Raw genomic sequence first — 17,599 nt, 5'->3', positions numbered from 1 at the left:
TCAGGATCCTGCCAGGTGTGTACAGGGTTTCACAGTGTATCAGGATCCTGCCAGGTGTGTACAGGGTTTCACGGTGTTTCAGGATCCTGCCAGGTGTGTACGGGGTTTCACAGTGTATCTGGATCCTGCCAGGTGTGTACGGGGTTTCACAGTGTATCTGGATCCTGCCAGGTGTGTACGGGGTTTCACAGTGTATCAGGATCCTGCCAGGTGTGTACGGGGTTTCACAGTGTATCAGGATCCTGCCAGGTGTGTACAGGGTTTCACAGTGTATCAGGATCCTGCCAGGTGTGTACAGGGTTTCACAGTGTATCAGGATCCTGCCAGGTGTGTACGGGGTTTCACAGTGTATCAGGATCCTGCCAGGTGTGTACAGGGTTTCACAGTGTATCAGGATCCTGCCAGGTGTGTACGGGGTTTCACAGTGTATCAGGATCCTGCCAGGTGTGTACAGGGTTTCACAGTGTATCAGGATCCTGCCAGGTGTGTACGGGGTTTCACAGTGTATCAGGATCCTGCCAGGTGTGTACGGGGTTTCACAGTGTATCAGGATCCTGCCAGGTGTGTACGGGGTTTCACAGTGTATCAGGATCCTGCCAGGTGTGTACGGCGTTTCACAGTGTATCAGGATCCTGCCAGGTGTGTACGGGGTTTCACAGTGTATCAGGATCCTGCCAGGTGTGTACGGGGTTTCACAGTGTATCAGGATCCTGCCAGGTGTGTACGGGGTTTCACAGTGTATCAGGATCCTGCCAGGTGTGTACGGGGTTTCACAGTGTATCAGGATCCTGCCAGGTGTGTACGGGGTTTCACAGTGTATCAGGATCCTGCCAGGTGTGTACGGGGTTTCACAGTGTATCAGGATCCTGCCAGGTGTGTACGGGGTTTCACAGTGTATCAGGATCCTGCCAGGTGTGTACGGGGTTTCACAGTGTATCAGGATCCTGCCAGGTGTGTACGGGGTTTCACAGTGTATCAGGATCCTGCCAGGTGTGTACGGGGTTTCACAGTGTATCAGGATCCTGCCAGGTGTGTACGGGGTTTCACAGTGTATCAGGATCCTGCCAGGTGTGTACGGGGTTTCACAGTGTATCAGGATCCTGCCAGGTGTGTACGGGGTTTCACAGTGTATCAGGATCCTGCCAGGTGTGTACGGGGTTTCACAGTGTATCAGGATCCTGCCAGGTGTGTACGGGGTTTCACAGTGTATCAGGATCCTGCCAGGTGTGTACGGGGTTTCACAGTGTATCAGGATCCTGCCAGGTGTGTACGGGGTTTCACAGTGTATCAGGATCCTGCCAGGTGTGTATGGGGTTTCACAGTGTATCTTCAATAAAACAGCCAAATGCTGCCTTCTGTGGTTTGCATCATATCTTGTTTATTAAGAATCCTATGAAATACCTTGGGATGTTTCATAGAACAAAGAAATGTACAGCACAGGAACAGGTCCTCCAAGCCCGTGCCAACCATGCTGCCCGACTAAACTACAATCTTCTACACTTCCAAGGTCCGTATCCCTCTATTCCCATCCTATTCATGTATTTGCCAAGATGCCTCTTACATGTCACTATCGTCCCTGCTTCCACCACCTCCTCCGGTAGCGAGTTCCAGGCACCCACTACTCTCTGCGTAAAAAAACTTGCCTCGTACATCTACTCTAAACCTTGCCCCTCTCACCTTAAACCTATGCCCCCTAGTAATTGACCCCTCTACCCTACTACCCTACCCTTCACTAAGTTGAAAGCTGCACATCGGTGTATATTTTTGTTGGAAATATCCATGTTGTCACTTACCGTTCAGGTGACTGGGTAATTCTAATAAGCCATGTGTGATATTCAGATAATCGAATGGATTAGAACCTGTTGAAAATGATATAGATTTTACAACATTGTCATAAAATCTACAGTGTTTGAATCTGAAATGGAATTCACTGTGATGTTACCCTACCAAGTTCCTGTATTTCTTTCAGTATTTTGTCCAACTTTGGGACTCCAATGCGCATCATCACAAAGGATTCCCACATCACCCTTCGGGCCCGAGAGCCTTTCTCCATCACCAGATTTAGGAGAAGTTTGGAACTGCCCGCCCGGTTTCCCTTCTCCACAAGCTCAGTGACTTTCTGTAAAGGATAATGATGCATAGATATGAACACCGAGGAGCGAAGTGAAACCGACAATAAGAAGGAAAGGGATCGGCTCAGTGATGAATTTCCCAGTTGTTTTGAGCACAGAAAACAGTCATTGGACCTCGTCTGATCCATGCTGAACACAGATGTGAAGATCTGTAAATCTCATGATTCAATTATTAAACTGAAATAAATCTGATAACACTTGAACAGAAATATTTTTGAAGAGAGTGCGGAATCATTGGGAATCTGCAGTCGTTTTAATGTGATTATTTTTCATGACTCCAACCAGCAAAGTTTTTTCTCTCTGATTCTGATTGACTCCAGTTTAGCTGGGGCTCCTCAATGCCAAACTTGGTCAAATGCTGCCTTGACAATTAGTGTTGGCAATTTTTGGAAAATAGTATTTTCGGGATTAAATTTTTTTTTTTTTTTAAATGGACTGTAAGTCAACATGGATTCTGAGGAGTTCACAAGACGTCTTTTGTAGATTTGACCACCAGCACCCAGATATGGATCAGACTGTGCTGATCTCCACAGAATTCACAAAAGATATTTTGAATTCAACACACCTGATTGATTGATTTCCCAATTGCTTCAATGATTTATTTGGGACATTTAAGAATTCATGCAGTATTACCTCGTTCATATGGGGAGGGAAGGTGGCCAGAGTTAGAAAGGTGTTGCTACGGAGGGGAAGGCAGGCAGGGGGTTTGGGTCTTCCGAACCTGATGTATTATTACTGGTCGGCGAATGTGGAGAAGGTGCGGAGCTGGGTCAGAGGGGTTGACTCCCAATGGGTCAGAATGGAGGAGAGCTTGTGCAGGGGGTCGGGATTGAAAGCACTAGCAACAGCGCCGCACCCGATAGCCCCGGGGAAGTACTCAGGGTGTCCGGTAATAATAGCTTCATTGAGAATTTGGAGGCAGTTTCGCCAACACTTTGGGTTGGGGGCAGGGTCAAGGGAAATGCCGATTCGGGGGAACCACAGATTTGAGGCAGGGAAGTGGGATGGAAATTTTTGGAAATGGGAGAAGGGGATTAAGATTTGTTTCTTGGGGGTCGGTTTGCAGGATTGAAGGGGCTGGAAGCGAAGTATGGACTGGAGCAGGGGGAAATGTTTAGAGACATGCAGGTTTGAGATTTTTCCAGAAAGGAGATACAGAGCTTCCGGGTGGAGTTGGCCTCCACATTGCTGGAGGTGGTGCTGACGACAGGGGAACTGGAGAAGGGGGTTAGTGTCGGCGGTTTACCGAGCTATTTTGGAAGAGGAGAAGGCACCACTGGAAGGGATCAAAGCAAAGTGGGAGGAAGAGTTGGGAGACGATATGGAGGAGGGGTTCTGGTGAGAGTGAACGCCTCCACATCGTGCGCGAGGTTGGGGCTGATTCAGGTGAAGGTGGTAAACAGAGCACACCTCACGAGGGCGAGGATGAGCCGATTCTTTGAAGGGGTAGAAGATGTGTGTGAAATTTGCGGGGGCCCCCCCCGCTAATCACGTTCATATGTTTTGGTCCAGTCCAAAGCTGGAGGATTACTGAAAGGAGGTTTTTTCGGCTAATCTCTAAAGTGGTGCACGTGAAACTGGACCCGGGCCCTCGGGAGGCCATATTCGGGGTGTCGGACCAGCCAGGGTTGGAAACGGGTGCAGAGGCAGATGTTGTGGCCTTCGCCTCGTTGATCGCCCGAAGGCGGATCCTGTTGGGATGGAGAGCAGCCTCTCCACCCTGTGCCCTGGCGTGGCGGGGTACCTGTTGCAATTCTTGACTCTTGAGAAGGTTAAGTTTGAACTGAGGGGAAGAATGGAGGGGTTCTACAATTCATGGGCATTATTTATTACGCACTTTCAAGAACTGGATAACATCAAACATTAGTTGGGGGGAGAGGGACTGTGTCTGTTTCTGGTGACTATGGGTGATTCCGGATTCCTTTTTGTCATTTGTTTATGTTAACATGCGGGCTAATGTTTGGGGTTTGGTGGGAGGATGGGATCTATGTTATCGATATGGGGATTGACATTATATTCGTTACTGATTATTGTTTATTGTTGGTGGGTGCAAATTTGGGAGAAAATGTGAAAAAGGAGAATAAAAATATTTTATAAAAAAGAATTCATGCAGTAAATTTTATAGTTCAGTGCATGGACAGTATCCACAAGGTCAATGTGTCTCCAGTTTCAGATTTGAAAAAATAGAGTTGCTATGAAGGAATTTAACATTCTTTTATGAAAAGTTGCATAAGTCTCTTGTAATGTTCAAAAACTACCATAGCCCAGCAACAGCAACATTTAATAATAAAAATGTATCAAAAGCAAGGTTACTGCAAGCACCTTGAGCGAAATTCTCCATCCCGCCCCTCCACATTTCTGCCCCGACCGGCCGGCGGGAGTCTCCGTTACACCGGCAAAACGGAGACTCCCGCCGGCGGAGAATGACGCCCCTTATCTTTGTCGGAATGGCATACGTTCCAGGTGCATCTAGCCATTTAATTAATTTGATGGATGATCGTGAATTTTAAGGAATGACCAATGCTTGGATGACAAATCATGTTCTAAGTGACAGACGGTTGTTTGAATAAGTCAGAAAGCCTCAGCTGAGAATTAGAAACCAATGAGAGTAAATAAGGGGTTTGACCATGTTTAAGAATTTCTTTCAGAATAAGGATTCATGATTAAAGTTTACGTTCTGAGATTATGCTTTAAGAAATTCTGAACCAATTATTGATTTTCTAATATGGTGTTATGTTTTTGTTTAACTCTCTTCGTTGGGACTTCCAGTGGCGGCCATGGAGGAGTAGGTTGCACATTCGATAGCTCCCGCCTGAAACGGACTTTCGGACCCCACCCCCACCACCACCACCGATGTATGGATAGCTGGACCAGAAGTGGCCGTGCAAAACGATTTAGTCCCGATAGAGGGAAGCGAGGGGAGCTGGCAGTGCGGCAAAGCATGGCAGATGGCAAGGACCAAGGAGCGACAGCTCACTGGCCGAAGGAGGAGCAGATGGAGTTCTTCAAGAGTTGCTTTGCCGAACTAAAAATGGATACGCTTGACCCAATGAAAGCATCGATCGACCAAATGGTCGTGACTCAGGTGGCCCAGGGGAAAGCAATTAAGGAGATTGAGTTAAAACTATCCAACCAAGAGGACGGGATAACTGGACTGGAGCACAAGGTGAAGGTGCTAGATGACCGCCACAGGAAGATGCAGGAGAAGCTGGAGGAGCTGGAGAACAGGACCAGGAGGCAGAATTTAAGAATCGTTGGCCTTCCTGAAGGCATTGAGAGAGCAGATACGGGAGCATATGTGTCGGGTATGCTGGAGTCGCTGATGGGAGCGGGGGCTTTCCCTCGACACCTAGAACTGAACGGAGCACACAGAGCCCTCGCAAGGAAGCCCAAGGCGAATGACCCGCCGAGGGCCATGGTGGTTCGTTTTCACCGCTTTTCAATAAGGAGCGCATCTTGCGGTGGGCCAAGGAAGAACGGAGCAGCAAGTGGGAGAACAGCGAGTTGTGCATCTATCAGGACCTGGGAGCGGAGCTGGCCAAGAGACGTGTTGGGTTCAACCGGGCAAAGGCGACCCTCTTTAAGAAGGGGGTGAAGTTTGGGGTGTTATACCCAGCGAGGCTGTGGGTAACACATGAAGATCGACACTATTATTTCGAGTCGCCAGATGATGTTTGGACATTCATTAAAGAGAAGACGTTGGACTCGAATTAAAAGACACTTCAGCTCCGGAGATGGGATGTGGCAGTGGTTTGTAATTGTGTTCTGTTTTAAACAAGATTGTATTTAGTCTTGGGAGAGAGAATGGGCTGGAGGGATGAGGTGAGGGTGCTTTGTTTCGCAGGGTGTTGATAAGGAGGGGGGGGTGCCCTGAAGTTAGCATTATCCTTCGGGAGACTGGGTCTTGTTTTCAGTGAGTGTTTCTGTTCTGATTTATGGTTATGTTAAAGTCTTCTTGAGAGCTGTTGTTTACTTACTGGCGAATGGGATCCTGTCAATAGGTTTTTTTCTATGTGGGCAGAGGGGTCCGAACAATAAGGTGATAGTCTGATCGGCGCCAGGGGCAGGGGTTATCGGGGTCAGCTGACTCTCGGAAGTATAGTGGGAGGTGAGCTAGTGTTGAGTTGATGTCTGGCTTGGGAGATTAGGTTTCTGGTGTTATGGTTGGGGGTGGGGGGGGGGGGGGGTGGCTACTTTGCTGGCAAGGGAGAAATTATTTTCAGGGTATAAATGGGAGGATGTGGGCGACTGCTGCTTAAGGGGGTGCTTGGGGAAGCGGGCTCAGGGCTGGCTCAAAAAGGCTAGTCGGCTGGGGGGGGGGGCAGCCCCCTGTCCAGGCTGATTACGTGGAACGTGAGAGGACTGGATGGGCCAGTGAAGAGAGCACATGTGTTTGCGCATTTAAAGGGATTAAAGGCAGGCATGGCAATGCTCCAGGAGACACATCTGAAGGTCACAGACAGATGAGATTAAGGAAGGGTTGGATGAGTCAGGTGTTCCACTCAGGGCTGGACTCGAAGACCAGGGGGGTAGCAATTTTGATCAGTAAGCGAGTGGCATTTGAGGCTGGTAGAATTGTGGCTGATAAAGGGGGTAGGTATATAATGGTGAGTGAGAAGCTGGAGGGGGTCCGAGTGGTGCTCGTGAACCTCTACGTCCCGACCTGGGACGACGTGGACTTTATGAGGCGTGTGTTAGGCAAAATCCCGGACCTTAAGTCACACAACTTGATCATGGGGGGGCGGGGGGGACCCGAATTGGACCGCTCAAAATCCAGGACAGGGAAGAGGCCGGCGGCGGCAAAGGAATTGAAGGCCTTTATGGAGCAGATGGAGGTGCACACGGCCGAGGATAAAGGAGTTTTCTTTTTTCTCCCACGTCCGCAAAGTTTATTCCCGTATTGACTTTTTTGTTCTGGGCAGGGCGTTTATCCCGAAAGTGGCGGGAATGGAATACTCGGCGATTACAGTCTCGGACCATGCCCCGCACTGGGTGGATTTGTGGCTTAGGGAGGAAAGAGGGCAGCATCCGCTGTGGAGACTAGATGGGGGGTTGTTAGCAGACGAGGGTGAGTAAACTACCTTGAAAAAACGACACGGGAAAGGTTTCGGTAGCGACGGTCTGGGAAGCCCTGAAGGCAGTTGTTAGAGGGCAACTAATGTCGATCCGGTCTCATAGAGAAAAGAGGGAAAGGGCGGAGAGGGAGAGATTAGTACAGGGGATACTTCAGGTGGATAGGAGTTATGCGGAGGCCCCGGACGCAGGACTCCTGAGGGAGCGGCATAAGCTACAGACGGAGTTTGAATCCTGACCACAGGGAAAGAGGTAGAACAGCTGAGAAAGGCTAAGGGGGCGGTCTATGAGTATGGGGAGAAAGCGAGCAGGTGCTGGTGCACCAGCCTAGGAAGACAGAGGCGGTCAGGGAGATTGGTGGACTAAAGAATAAGGAGGGTAATCTGGTCTTGGACCCGGGGGGGGGGGGGGGGGGGGGGGGATGAAATTTTGAAGGAATTCTACAGTAAATTATATGAGTCACAACCCCTGGCGGGAGCGGAAGGGATGAGGCAATTTCTGGGCCAGTTGAGGTTCCCGAGGGTGGAGGAGGGCCTGGTGGAGGGGCTGGGGGCCCCGATCGAGATAGAAGAAATTATTAAGGGGCTAGAGGGCATGCAGTCGAGCAAAGCTCCGGGGCCGGATGGCTTTCCGGTGGAATTTTTAGAGAAATTTTCAGAGACATTGAGCCCACTGCTGATGAGGACCTTTAATGAGGCCAGAGAGAAGGGAATCTTACCCCCTACAATGTCGCAGACCTCGATCTCACTCATTCTTAAACGGGAGAAGGACCCTCAACAGTATGGGTCTTACAGGCCAATCTCACTTCTAATCAGTAAGCGAGTGGCATTTGAGGCTGGGAGAATTGTGGCTGATAAAGGGGGTAGGTATATAATGGTGGCTAGTTTAGCACACTGGGCTAAAGAGCTGGCTTTTAAAGCAGACCATGGCAGGCCAGCGGCACGGTTCAATTCCCACACCAGCCTCTCCGAACAGGCACCGGAATGTGGCGACTAGGGGCTTTTCACAGTAACTTCATTTGAAGCCTACTTGTGACAATAAGCGATTTTCATTTTTCATTTCATTTCATTAAATGTGGATGTCAAGCTATTGGCTAAGATCTTGGCCACAAGGATAGAGGATTGCGAGGGGGTGATAGGGGAAGACCAGACTGGATTTGTTAAGGGCAGGCAACTTAATGCCAATGTGCGGAGGCTTTTAAATATTGTTATGATGCCCTCGGAGGGAGAGGAAGCAGAGGTTGTAGCAGCGATGAATGCAGAGAAAGCTTTCGATCGGGTGGAGTGGGAGTACCTGTGGGAGGCGCTGGGTAGGTTTGGGTTTGGTGAGGACTTTATTCGGTGGGTGCGATTGTTGTACCAGGCGCCTGTGGCAAGCGTGCGTACAAACCGGCTTAGGTCGGGTTGTTTTAAATTGGACCGGGGGATGAGGCAAGGGTGCCCCCTCTCCCTGCTATTATTTGCTCTAGCCATTGAGCCGCTGGCCATGGTGTCGAGAGCCTCAAGGAACTGGCAGGGGCTGGTCGGGGGGGGGGGAGGGGGCACTCTGCACGGATGATCTCCTCCTGTATATTTCGGACCCACTGGAAGGAATGGGGGAGCTCATGCGGATCTTGAGGGAATTTGGCAGCTTTGCGGGGTACAAACTGGACGTGGGGAAGAACGAGTTGTTTGTGATCCAGGCTAAAGGGCAGGAGAAGAGACTGAGAGAGCTGCCGCTGAGGAAGGTAGAGAAGAGCTTTCGCTACCTGGGAATACAGGTGGCTCAGAAGTGGGATTCGTTGCATAAGCTTAATCTGACCCGGCTGGTGGAACAAATGGAAGGGGACTTTAAAAGATGAGACATGCTCCCGTGAAAATGAAGGTCCTCCCATAGATTTCTATTTGTATTTCAGTGCCTTCCCATCTTCATCCCTAAGGCCTTTTTCAAGCGGGTGAATAAAATCATCTCGGGATTTGTGTGGGCGAATAAGACCCCACGAGTGAAGAGAGTGTTGCTGGATCACAGTCGGGGGGGGGGTGGGCTGGCGTTGCCGAACTTTTGCAACGACTACTACTGGGTGGCCAATATAGCCATGATTAGGAAGTGGGTTTTGGGGGAGGGGTCGGCATGGGAGCGGTTGGAGGCGGCGTCATGTAAAAGCACCAGTTTGGGAGCGCTGGTAATGGCACCTCTGCCATTCTCGCCGGCCCGTTACTCCACAAGCCCCGTGGTGCTTGCGGAACTGAAGATGTGGGGGCAGTGGAGGAGACACAAGAGGGTGAAAGGAGCGTCGGTCTGGACCCCGATATGTAATATGCAGTTGCGGAGAGCCGGGGGGGGCAATATACAAGTATGGGGAGAATTATAGAATCAAAGATTTTGTGAAGCAATTGTGCTAACCACTATGCTACCATGCTGCCCTTAAAGTGAGCAGGAGGTTGGCCCACCAGCTTAGGAAACAGGAGGCGACGAGCGAAATTGTAGAGTGAAGGACGGGGCGGGAAAGGTGGTGCAGGACCGGGGGGGGGGGGGGTTAATGGGGTGTTTGAGGAATTTTATAGGAAGTTATGGGAGTCGGAGCCACCGGCAGGGGAGGGGGCAAGAGAATACAATGGTTCCTGGATGGGTTGGAGTTTCCCAGGGTGGATGAGGAGTTGGTGCAAGGTTTGGGGACCCCCTACTGGGTTGAGGGATGTGATGGAGAGCATGTGGGGGGGTGTAGGAGTGATGCAGGCAGGGAAGGACCTGGGTCCGGATGGCTTCTGGGTATGGTTTTATAAGAAGTTTGTGGTGGCTGGCAGGGGGGGGGGGGGGGGGGGGGGGGGGGGGAGGAGGAGAAGAAGAGCGAGAGAGAGACACACACACACACACACATCTAGTGAGGGCCCATAATGAGGCTAGGGAGAGGGGGAAACTTCCCTCTCCACACTAATCGCTGGCATCTATCTCCCTGATACTGAAAAAAGCAGGATCCGGAGCTGTGTGGATTGTACTGTCCAACATCGTTGCTGAATGTGGATGCTAAGTTGTTGGCGAAGGGGTTGGCTTCACGAATCGAGGAATGTGTCCCGGGGCTGATAAACGAGGGCCAAATGGGGTTTTTGAATGGGAAACAGGTGTTGGCAAATGTGAGGAGGCTGCTTAACATGATTATGATGCCCTGGAGGGGCAGGAAGTGGCAATGGATGCGGAGAAGGCTTTTGACTGGGTAGTGTGGGAATACCTGTAGGAGGTGCTAGGACGGTTTGGGTAGAGGTTTGTGGACTAGGGCGCCGATCACAGTGTGCTATGATATTTCAGGTTGCACCATGGGACAAGGCAGGGGTGCCCACTCTCCCTGTTGCTTTTTGTCTTGGCTATAGAGCCATTGGCCATGACGATTAGCACGTCGAGAGAGTGGAAAGGGATTTTGCCGGGGGGGTGCAGTCGAGCACAGGGTTGCGCTGTATGCTGACGACCTGTTGTTATATACCTCGGACCCACTGGGGGACATTGGCAGTATTATAGGGACTTTGGAGGAATTTGGTCGGTTCTCCGGTTACAAGCTGAACATGGGACAGAGCGAGATGTTCCCGATTGCGGCCAGAGGAGAGGTTGGGGGAGCTGCTGTTTAAGATGGTGGGGGTGGGTTTCGGGTACTCGAGCATCCAGGTGACGCGGCGTTGGGCGCAGTTGCATAAGTTAAATTTGACACGGTTGGTGGAGGTGACGGGGGATTTTTAAAGGTGGGACATGTTGCCACTGTCGTTGGCTGGACAGTGCAGATAGTGAAGATGACGGTGTTGCCAAGATCCTGTTCAGAAAAATTAAAACAAATCAATCAAACAGCTTAATCAGCATTGGAGACTCAGGGTATTTCTGAAAGTTATAATTTTAAAAATTAATTTAAGGGATGTGGGCGTTGCTGGTCAGGCCATCATTTATTGCCCAGCCCTAGTTGCCCTTCAGAAGGTGGTGGTGAATTGCCTTCATGAACCTTGAGGTGTAGGTACACCCACTGTGCTGTTAGGGATGGAGTTCCAGGATATTGCCCCAGCAACAGTGAAGGACCGACGATATATTTGCAAGTCAGGGTAGTGAGTGACTTGGAGGGTAACCTTCAGGTGGTGGGGTTCACGGGTATCTGTTGCTCTTGTCCTTCTAGATAGTTGTGGCCGTGGGTTTGAAAGGTGCTGTCTGAGGAACCTTGCTAAGTTACTGCAGAGCATCTTGTAGATGGTCCACACGGCTGCCATTGTTCGTCGGTGGTGGAGGGTTTGAATGTTTGTGGGAAGGGGGAACAATCAAGCGGACTGCTTTGTCCTGGATGGTGTCAAGTTTCTTGAGTGTTGTTGGAGCTGCATTCATCCAGGCAAGTGGTGAGTATTATGACACTCCTGACTTGTAGATGGTGGACAGACTTTGGGGGGGGCCTCAGGATGTGAGTTACTCACCGTAGGATTCCTAGCCTTTGACCTGCCCTGGTAGCCACAGTACTAATATGGCTAGTCAGTTCAGTTTCTGATCAATGCTAACTCCCAGGTTGTTGACTGTGGGGGATTCAGTGATGGTAATGCCATTGAATGTCAAGAGGCTGTGGCTAGTGTTATGGGCCAGGGTTTAGAGAACCCCAAAATGTATCATGGAGTTCACCTGACCCACAACTTTTAATAGATTGTGGTTATGGGGAGCACGCGGGCCTACTCTACAGGTATGGTTAAAGTTAATTTAAGTACTTTTAAATTAAAACAATGTTTATTTATGAAACTAGTTAACACTTTATAAACCCACAGTAAACATCTAACAACTAGCAACACCAATAATCCCCACAGATGCTATATTCCATAAGTAACCCTGAATCTTTCCTTGCAACATCCATAAGACAAATACCCTCTTCAACACAGAAATCAAATTAAATTCTCTACTGAGAGCTGTTATCACTTTTAAATTAGCAAGTGATTTGAAAAAATTCCTTTTATGCAGAAAGAAATCAGAATTACACCTGGTTTTGCTGGATGCAGCTCCCAATCTGCAAAACTAAACTAAACACACTGTAGCTGCCTGCTCAAAAACGAAAGTTAAAGACAGCCAGCCCAGCTCCACCCACACTCTGACATCTTTGCAGTTATTTGATAAACACCCATTTCTTAAAGGTACACCCATTACAGCTATTTTATAAACACCCATTTCCTAAAGGTACTCGCACATGACACCTCCTCCCAAGAAAAAAAAACCCATCAACTTCAAGATGGTTTCATTTTCACCTTTTCACGTTCCTTTAAGAAATATTGTAGCCATCTGGGATGGCCACTTACAACAAGAAACATGGACGTTCGCGAAGCCAAAAGGGAAATATGGACAATGTAAGATTCAGGCAGGCACAGAGCCTGCATGTATATTTGTGAGCAGAGAATTCAGATAGCATCGAAACCCCCAACCGATTAGCATTTTAATGGCCCATCGCCGTAAGACAAAGGACTGATACTCAGGTAACCGATACAAGTCCAGACATTTCGGCGCCACTCCCTTTCCTCAGGAAGCATAAACAGCAAGGTCAATGACCGCTTCAGAAACGCCCAGGTACTCGCCCCTTTATTGACTCCAATCGAAGGCAGTGATCGAGAACTGCCCAATTAATTGGGTCCAAACCTAAGGACCACCCAAAAGAGCGCGAAACCCCCCAAGGATAAAGAGAGAGACTGCCATGTGTTCGATCTCTTTTGGACCTGGCGCTCCGGCAACGTCTATCTCCAACTGCAGCACCACGACCAGAAGCAAGTCAAAGTTCAACGCTCGCTACCAGACGGATGAGCCCAGCTGAACAGCAGTTACTGCTCCAGACCCTGCGGGTGCCTGAAGTTAAGTACAGGTTGTCATAGTTGTTAGGTGTTGTTTAGCTTGTAGTGTTTATGTTGCATGTATAAGTTAATCTTGTGTGTATATAAAGTATTATTGAACTTGAACTAACTAATTGGTTGTTGGGTCTTTGATCGATATCCGGATGAACCTTGCGGTGGTATCATTTGATACCTGGCGACTCTGAAAGCAATATAATATCAATATCTAGACAAAGGAAGGGCAACCTTATTGACTGCCATATTTATAGCGAGTGAAAAAAGGCAACAATTTTAACAGTGAACATACGTTTCTTTTTTAACAAAACAAAACACACAAACATTTATAACAACATAGTCCATTTTAGTTCTTCCTCCCCCAACTTCTTTTCATCACATTCATGACAAAGCATCGACTGTCATGTTTTCTCGTCCTACCTCAGTCTTAGTCTTAAATGAAATGGCTGTAACAATATGAACATTGTTATTCTGGAATCGCTCCAAACACGTCAATGGATTATGATCATTATATATATTTGTGTCAGACAGATTGCTGGTCACATAAATGGGAAAATGTTGCAAAGCCAGCACCAAGCTCAAAGTCTTCTTCTCAATCGTTGAATACTTCTCCTGGTGCTTATTTAATTTCTTCAAAAAATAACCAATTGGCCGCTCTAGTCCTTCATCGTTGTCTTGTAGAAGCATCATGCCTACGCCCGCATCAATAGCCACATTGAATGGTTTGGTATAATTTGGGATGCCTAACATGGGAACAGTGGTCAAAACAGCCTTCAGGCAGTCAAATGCATGTTGACACTCCGCTGTCCATTTAAATTTGCTACGCTTCTTTAGCAAGTCCGTCAGTGGAGCAACCACACTGCTGAAATTTGGCACAAAGTTCCGGTAGAATCCACTCATGCCAAGAAATCGAATTATTTCCCTTTGTGTCGAGGGTAGTGGAAACTCCCCAATAACTTTTGTTTTCACATCGCATGGGACCATTCGACCCTGTCTGATTGTATGACCAAGGAAAGTGACTTAGGCTTTTCCAAATTCACTTTTGGCTAGGTTTACCCCCAAACTTGCCTCCCGAAGTCGACCTAATAACTCTATCAGATGTTTTAAGTGTTCTTCACATGTCTGGCTGAAAATTACCAGATCGTCGATGTATACCACACATTTGGGTAATCCTGAAACAACTTTGTTAGTTAACTGTTGAAATGTGGCTGGGGCGTTTTTCATGCCAAATGGCATAACTTTGAATTGGTATATACCATCTGGAGTCACAAAAGCTAAAATCTCCTTGACCCTTTCGGATAAAAGTATCTGCCAGTAACTTTTAAGTAAATCCAGTTTGGAAATAAAAGCTGATTATTCCACCTGTTCAATGCAATCTTCCAAACGTGGGATAGGATAAGAGTCCGTTCTTGTAACTGCATTAACCTTTCCATAGTCCACACACAACCATTGGGTACCGTCTGCTTAAAGTACTATCACTATGGGTGAGCTCCATTGGCTGCAACCCACTTCAATTATGCCATTTTTAAGCATACTCTCAATTCCTTTGTTAACCTGTGCCATTTTTAAAGGGTTAAGTCTATATGGATGTTGCTTAACTGAAACAGCATTTTCTACATCTGCATCATGTATAACCATTTTAGTACTTCCCAAATTATCTCCACAAACTTGCCCATGGAAGGTAACTCAACAATTTATCCCAATTTTTAAGAACATCCTTGTTTTCCAATTTAATTTGAGGTATGTCAAATTCAAAGTCATCTGGATTCGGTTCTTCGCTTTGAGTTAGAATCATTAAAGCCTCCTCCATTTGCTCTCCTTCCCTTTCAAAGTACCTTATAAGCATATTCACATGACACACTCGGTGAGTTTTCCTTTTGTCTGGCGTTTTTACCACATAATTCACCTCACTGAATTTCCTTTCAATCTGATAAGGTCCACAAAACCTTGCTTTTAAAGGTTCACATACACTGGTAACAATACTAAAACTTTATCTCCACTAGCAAAACTACGAACTTTGGATTTCTTGTCCGCTACCCATTTCATCACATTTTGTGCAACTTTTAAATGTTGTCTAGCCAATTCCCCTGCTCTATTTAATGGTTCCCTAAAATTTAACACGTAATCCAATAATTAAGTTCCAATTTCTCACTCACCAATTTTTCCTTAATCAATTTAAGTGGTTCTCTTACCTCATGACCAAACATGAATTCAAAAGGACTGAATTTGGTTGACTCATTAGGTGCATCCCTAATTGCAAACAGTACAAATGGAATTCCTTTATCCCAATCTTCTGGATAATCTTGACAATAAGCCCTCAACATTATCTTTAGTGTCTGATCTTTCAAAAGTCACTGGAGTCAGGGAATGTCCCAGAGGATTGGAAAATCGCTGTTGTAACCTCCCTGTTCAAGAAGGGAACAAGAAAAAAGATGGAAAATTATAGGCCAATTAGCCTAACCTCAGTTGTTGGCAAGATTCTAGAATCCATCATTAAGGATGAGATTTCTAAATTCTTGGAAGTGCAGGGTCGGATTAGGACAAGTCAGCATGGATTTAGTAAGGGGAGATCATGCCTGACAAACCTGTTAGAGTTCTTTGAAGAGATAACAAATAGGTTAGACCAAGGAGAGCCAATGGATGTTATCTATCTTGACTTCCAAAAGACCTTTGATAAGGTGCCTCACGGGAGACTGCTGAGTAAAATAAGGGCCCATGGTATTCGAGGCAAGGTACTAACATGGATTGACGATTGGCTGTCAGGCAGAAGGCAGAGAGTTGGGACTAAAGGTTCTTTTTCGGAATGGCAACCGGTGACGAGTGGTGTCCCGCAGGGTTCAGTGTTGGGGCTACAGCCGTTCTCTTTATATATTAACGATCTAGATGATGGGACTGGAAGCATTCTGGCTAAGTTTGCCGATGATACAAAGATAGGTGATGGGGCAGGTAGTATTGAGGAGGTGGGGAGGCTGCAGAAAGATTTAGACAGTTTAGGAGAGTGGTCCAAGAAATGGCTGATGAAATTCAACGTGGGCAAGTGCGAGGTCTTGCATTTTGGAAAAAAGAATAGAGGCATGGACTATTTTCTAAACGGTGACAAAATTCATAATGCTGAAGTGCAAAGTGACTTGGGAGTCCTAGTCCAGGATTCTCTAAAGGTAAACTGGCAGGTTGAGTCCGTATTTAAGAAAGCAAATGCAATGTTGTCATTTATTTCAAGAGGCTTGGAATATAAAAGCAGGGATGTACTTCTGAAGCTTTATAAAGCACTAGTTAGGCCCCATTTAGAATACTGTGAGCAATTTTGGGCCCCACACCTCAGGAAGGACATACTGGCACTGGAGCGGGTCCAGTGGAGATTCACACGGATGATCCCAGGAATGGTAGGCCTAACATACAATGAACGTCTGAGGATCCTGGGATTATATTCATTAGAGTTTAGGAGGTTGAGGGGAGATCTAATAGAAACTTACAAGATAATGAATGGCTTAGATAGGGTGGACGTAGGGAAGTTGTTTCCATTAGCAGCGGAGACTAGGACCCGGGGGCACAGCCTTAGAATAAAAGGGAGTCACTTTAGAACAGAGATGAGGAGAAATTTCTTCAGCCAGAGAGTGGTGGGTCTGTAGAATTCATTGCCACAGAGGGCGGTGGAGGCCGGGACGTTGAGTGTCTTTAAGACAGAAGTTGATAAATTCTTGATTTCTCGAGGAATTAAGGGCTATGGAGAGAGAGCGGGTAAATGGAGTTGAAATCAGCCATGATTGAATGGTGGAGTGGACTTGATGGGCCGAATGGCCTTACTTCCGCTCCTATGTCTTATGGTCTTATGATGCCACCTTTCGAACGCTCCCTGCGATTCTGGATGGTACGCAGTTGATTTAATTTGTTTTATTCCTAAGCTATCCATAACTTCTTTGAACAGACCTCTTCATTCACCTGAGGAAGGAGCAGCGCTCCGAAAGCTAGTGACATCGAAACAAACCTGTTGGACTTTAACCTGGTGTTGTAAGACTTCGTACTGTGCTCACCCCAGTCCAACGCCGGCATCTCCACTTCTTTGAATAACCTTGAGGTAAAATTTGATCCTTGATCCGATTGTATTTCTGTGGGTAGTCCGTATTTCTGTGGGTAGTCCATTTCTAGTAAAGAATTTAAATAACTCTTCCACAATCATTTTAGCTGTAATATTACGTACTGGAATGACCTCTGGAAACCCAGTAGACACATCCATTATAGTCAAAAGATATTGATTCCCACATTTTGTGGTCAATTAAGACCCTTGTAAAAGGTTCTTCAAATGCTGGAATGGGTATTAAGGGCGCTGGTTTAATCACTGCTTGAGGTTTCCCTATCACTTGACATGTGTGACATGATCGACAAAATTTAACGACATCTTTATGTAGTCCAGGCGAATAACAATGTTTTTGGATTTAACTTGAGTTTTCCTTACTCCCAAATGACCTCCCACTGGTACCTTATGTGCAACTCGCAACACCTCCTTTCTATACCCTACAGGCAATACCACTTGGTGAACTTCTGCCCACTCTTCATCCGCCTGCATATGTAGAGGTCTCCATT

At 47.3% G+C, this 17,599-nt stretch overlaps 1 protein-coding gene across 2 annotated transcripts in view; it reads right to left on the bottom strand.

Moving 5' to 3' along the window:
* Positions 1-17,599, bottom strand: part of LOC140410234 (NACHT, LRR and PYD domains-containing protein 3-like) — a 96,284-nt gene that overhangs the window by 44,396 nt on the left and 34,289 nt on the right. For both annotated transcript variants that reach the window (XM_072498187.1, XM_072498188.1), the window contains exons 4-5: positions 1,948-2,119; positions 1,794-1,859 (exon numbers count right to left, since the gene is read on the bottom strand). In XM_072498187.1, the coding sequence (XP_072354288.1) occupies positions 1,794-1,859; positions 1,948-2,119 (238 nt within the window). The remainder of the gene's footprint in view (positions 1-1,793; positions 1,860-1,947; positions 2,120-17,599) is intronic.

This window comes from Scyliorhinus torazame, chromosome 4, assembly GCF_047496885.1.
Source record: "Scyliorhinus torazame isolate Kashiwa2021f chromosome 4, sScyTor2.1, whole genome shotgun sequence".
Taxonomy (NCBI): Eukaryota; Metazoa; Chordata; class Chondrichthyes; order Carcharhiniformes; family Scyliorhinidae; genus Scyliorhinus; species Scyliorhinus torazame.
Note: the sequence above shows the minus strand (reverse complement) of the source record. Positions and strands in the feature narration are given on the sequence as shown.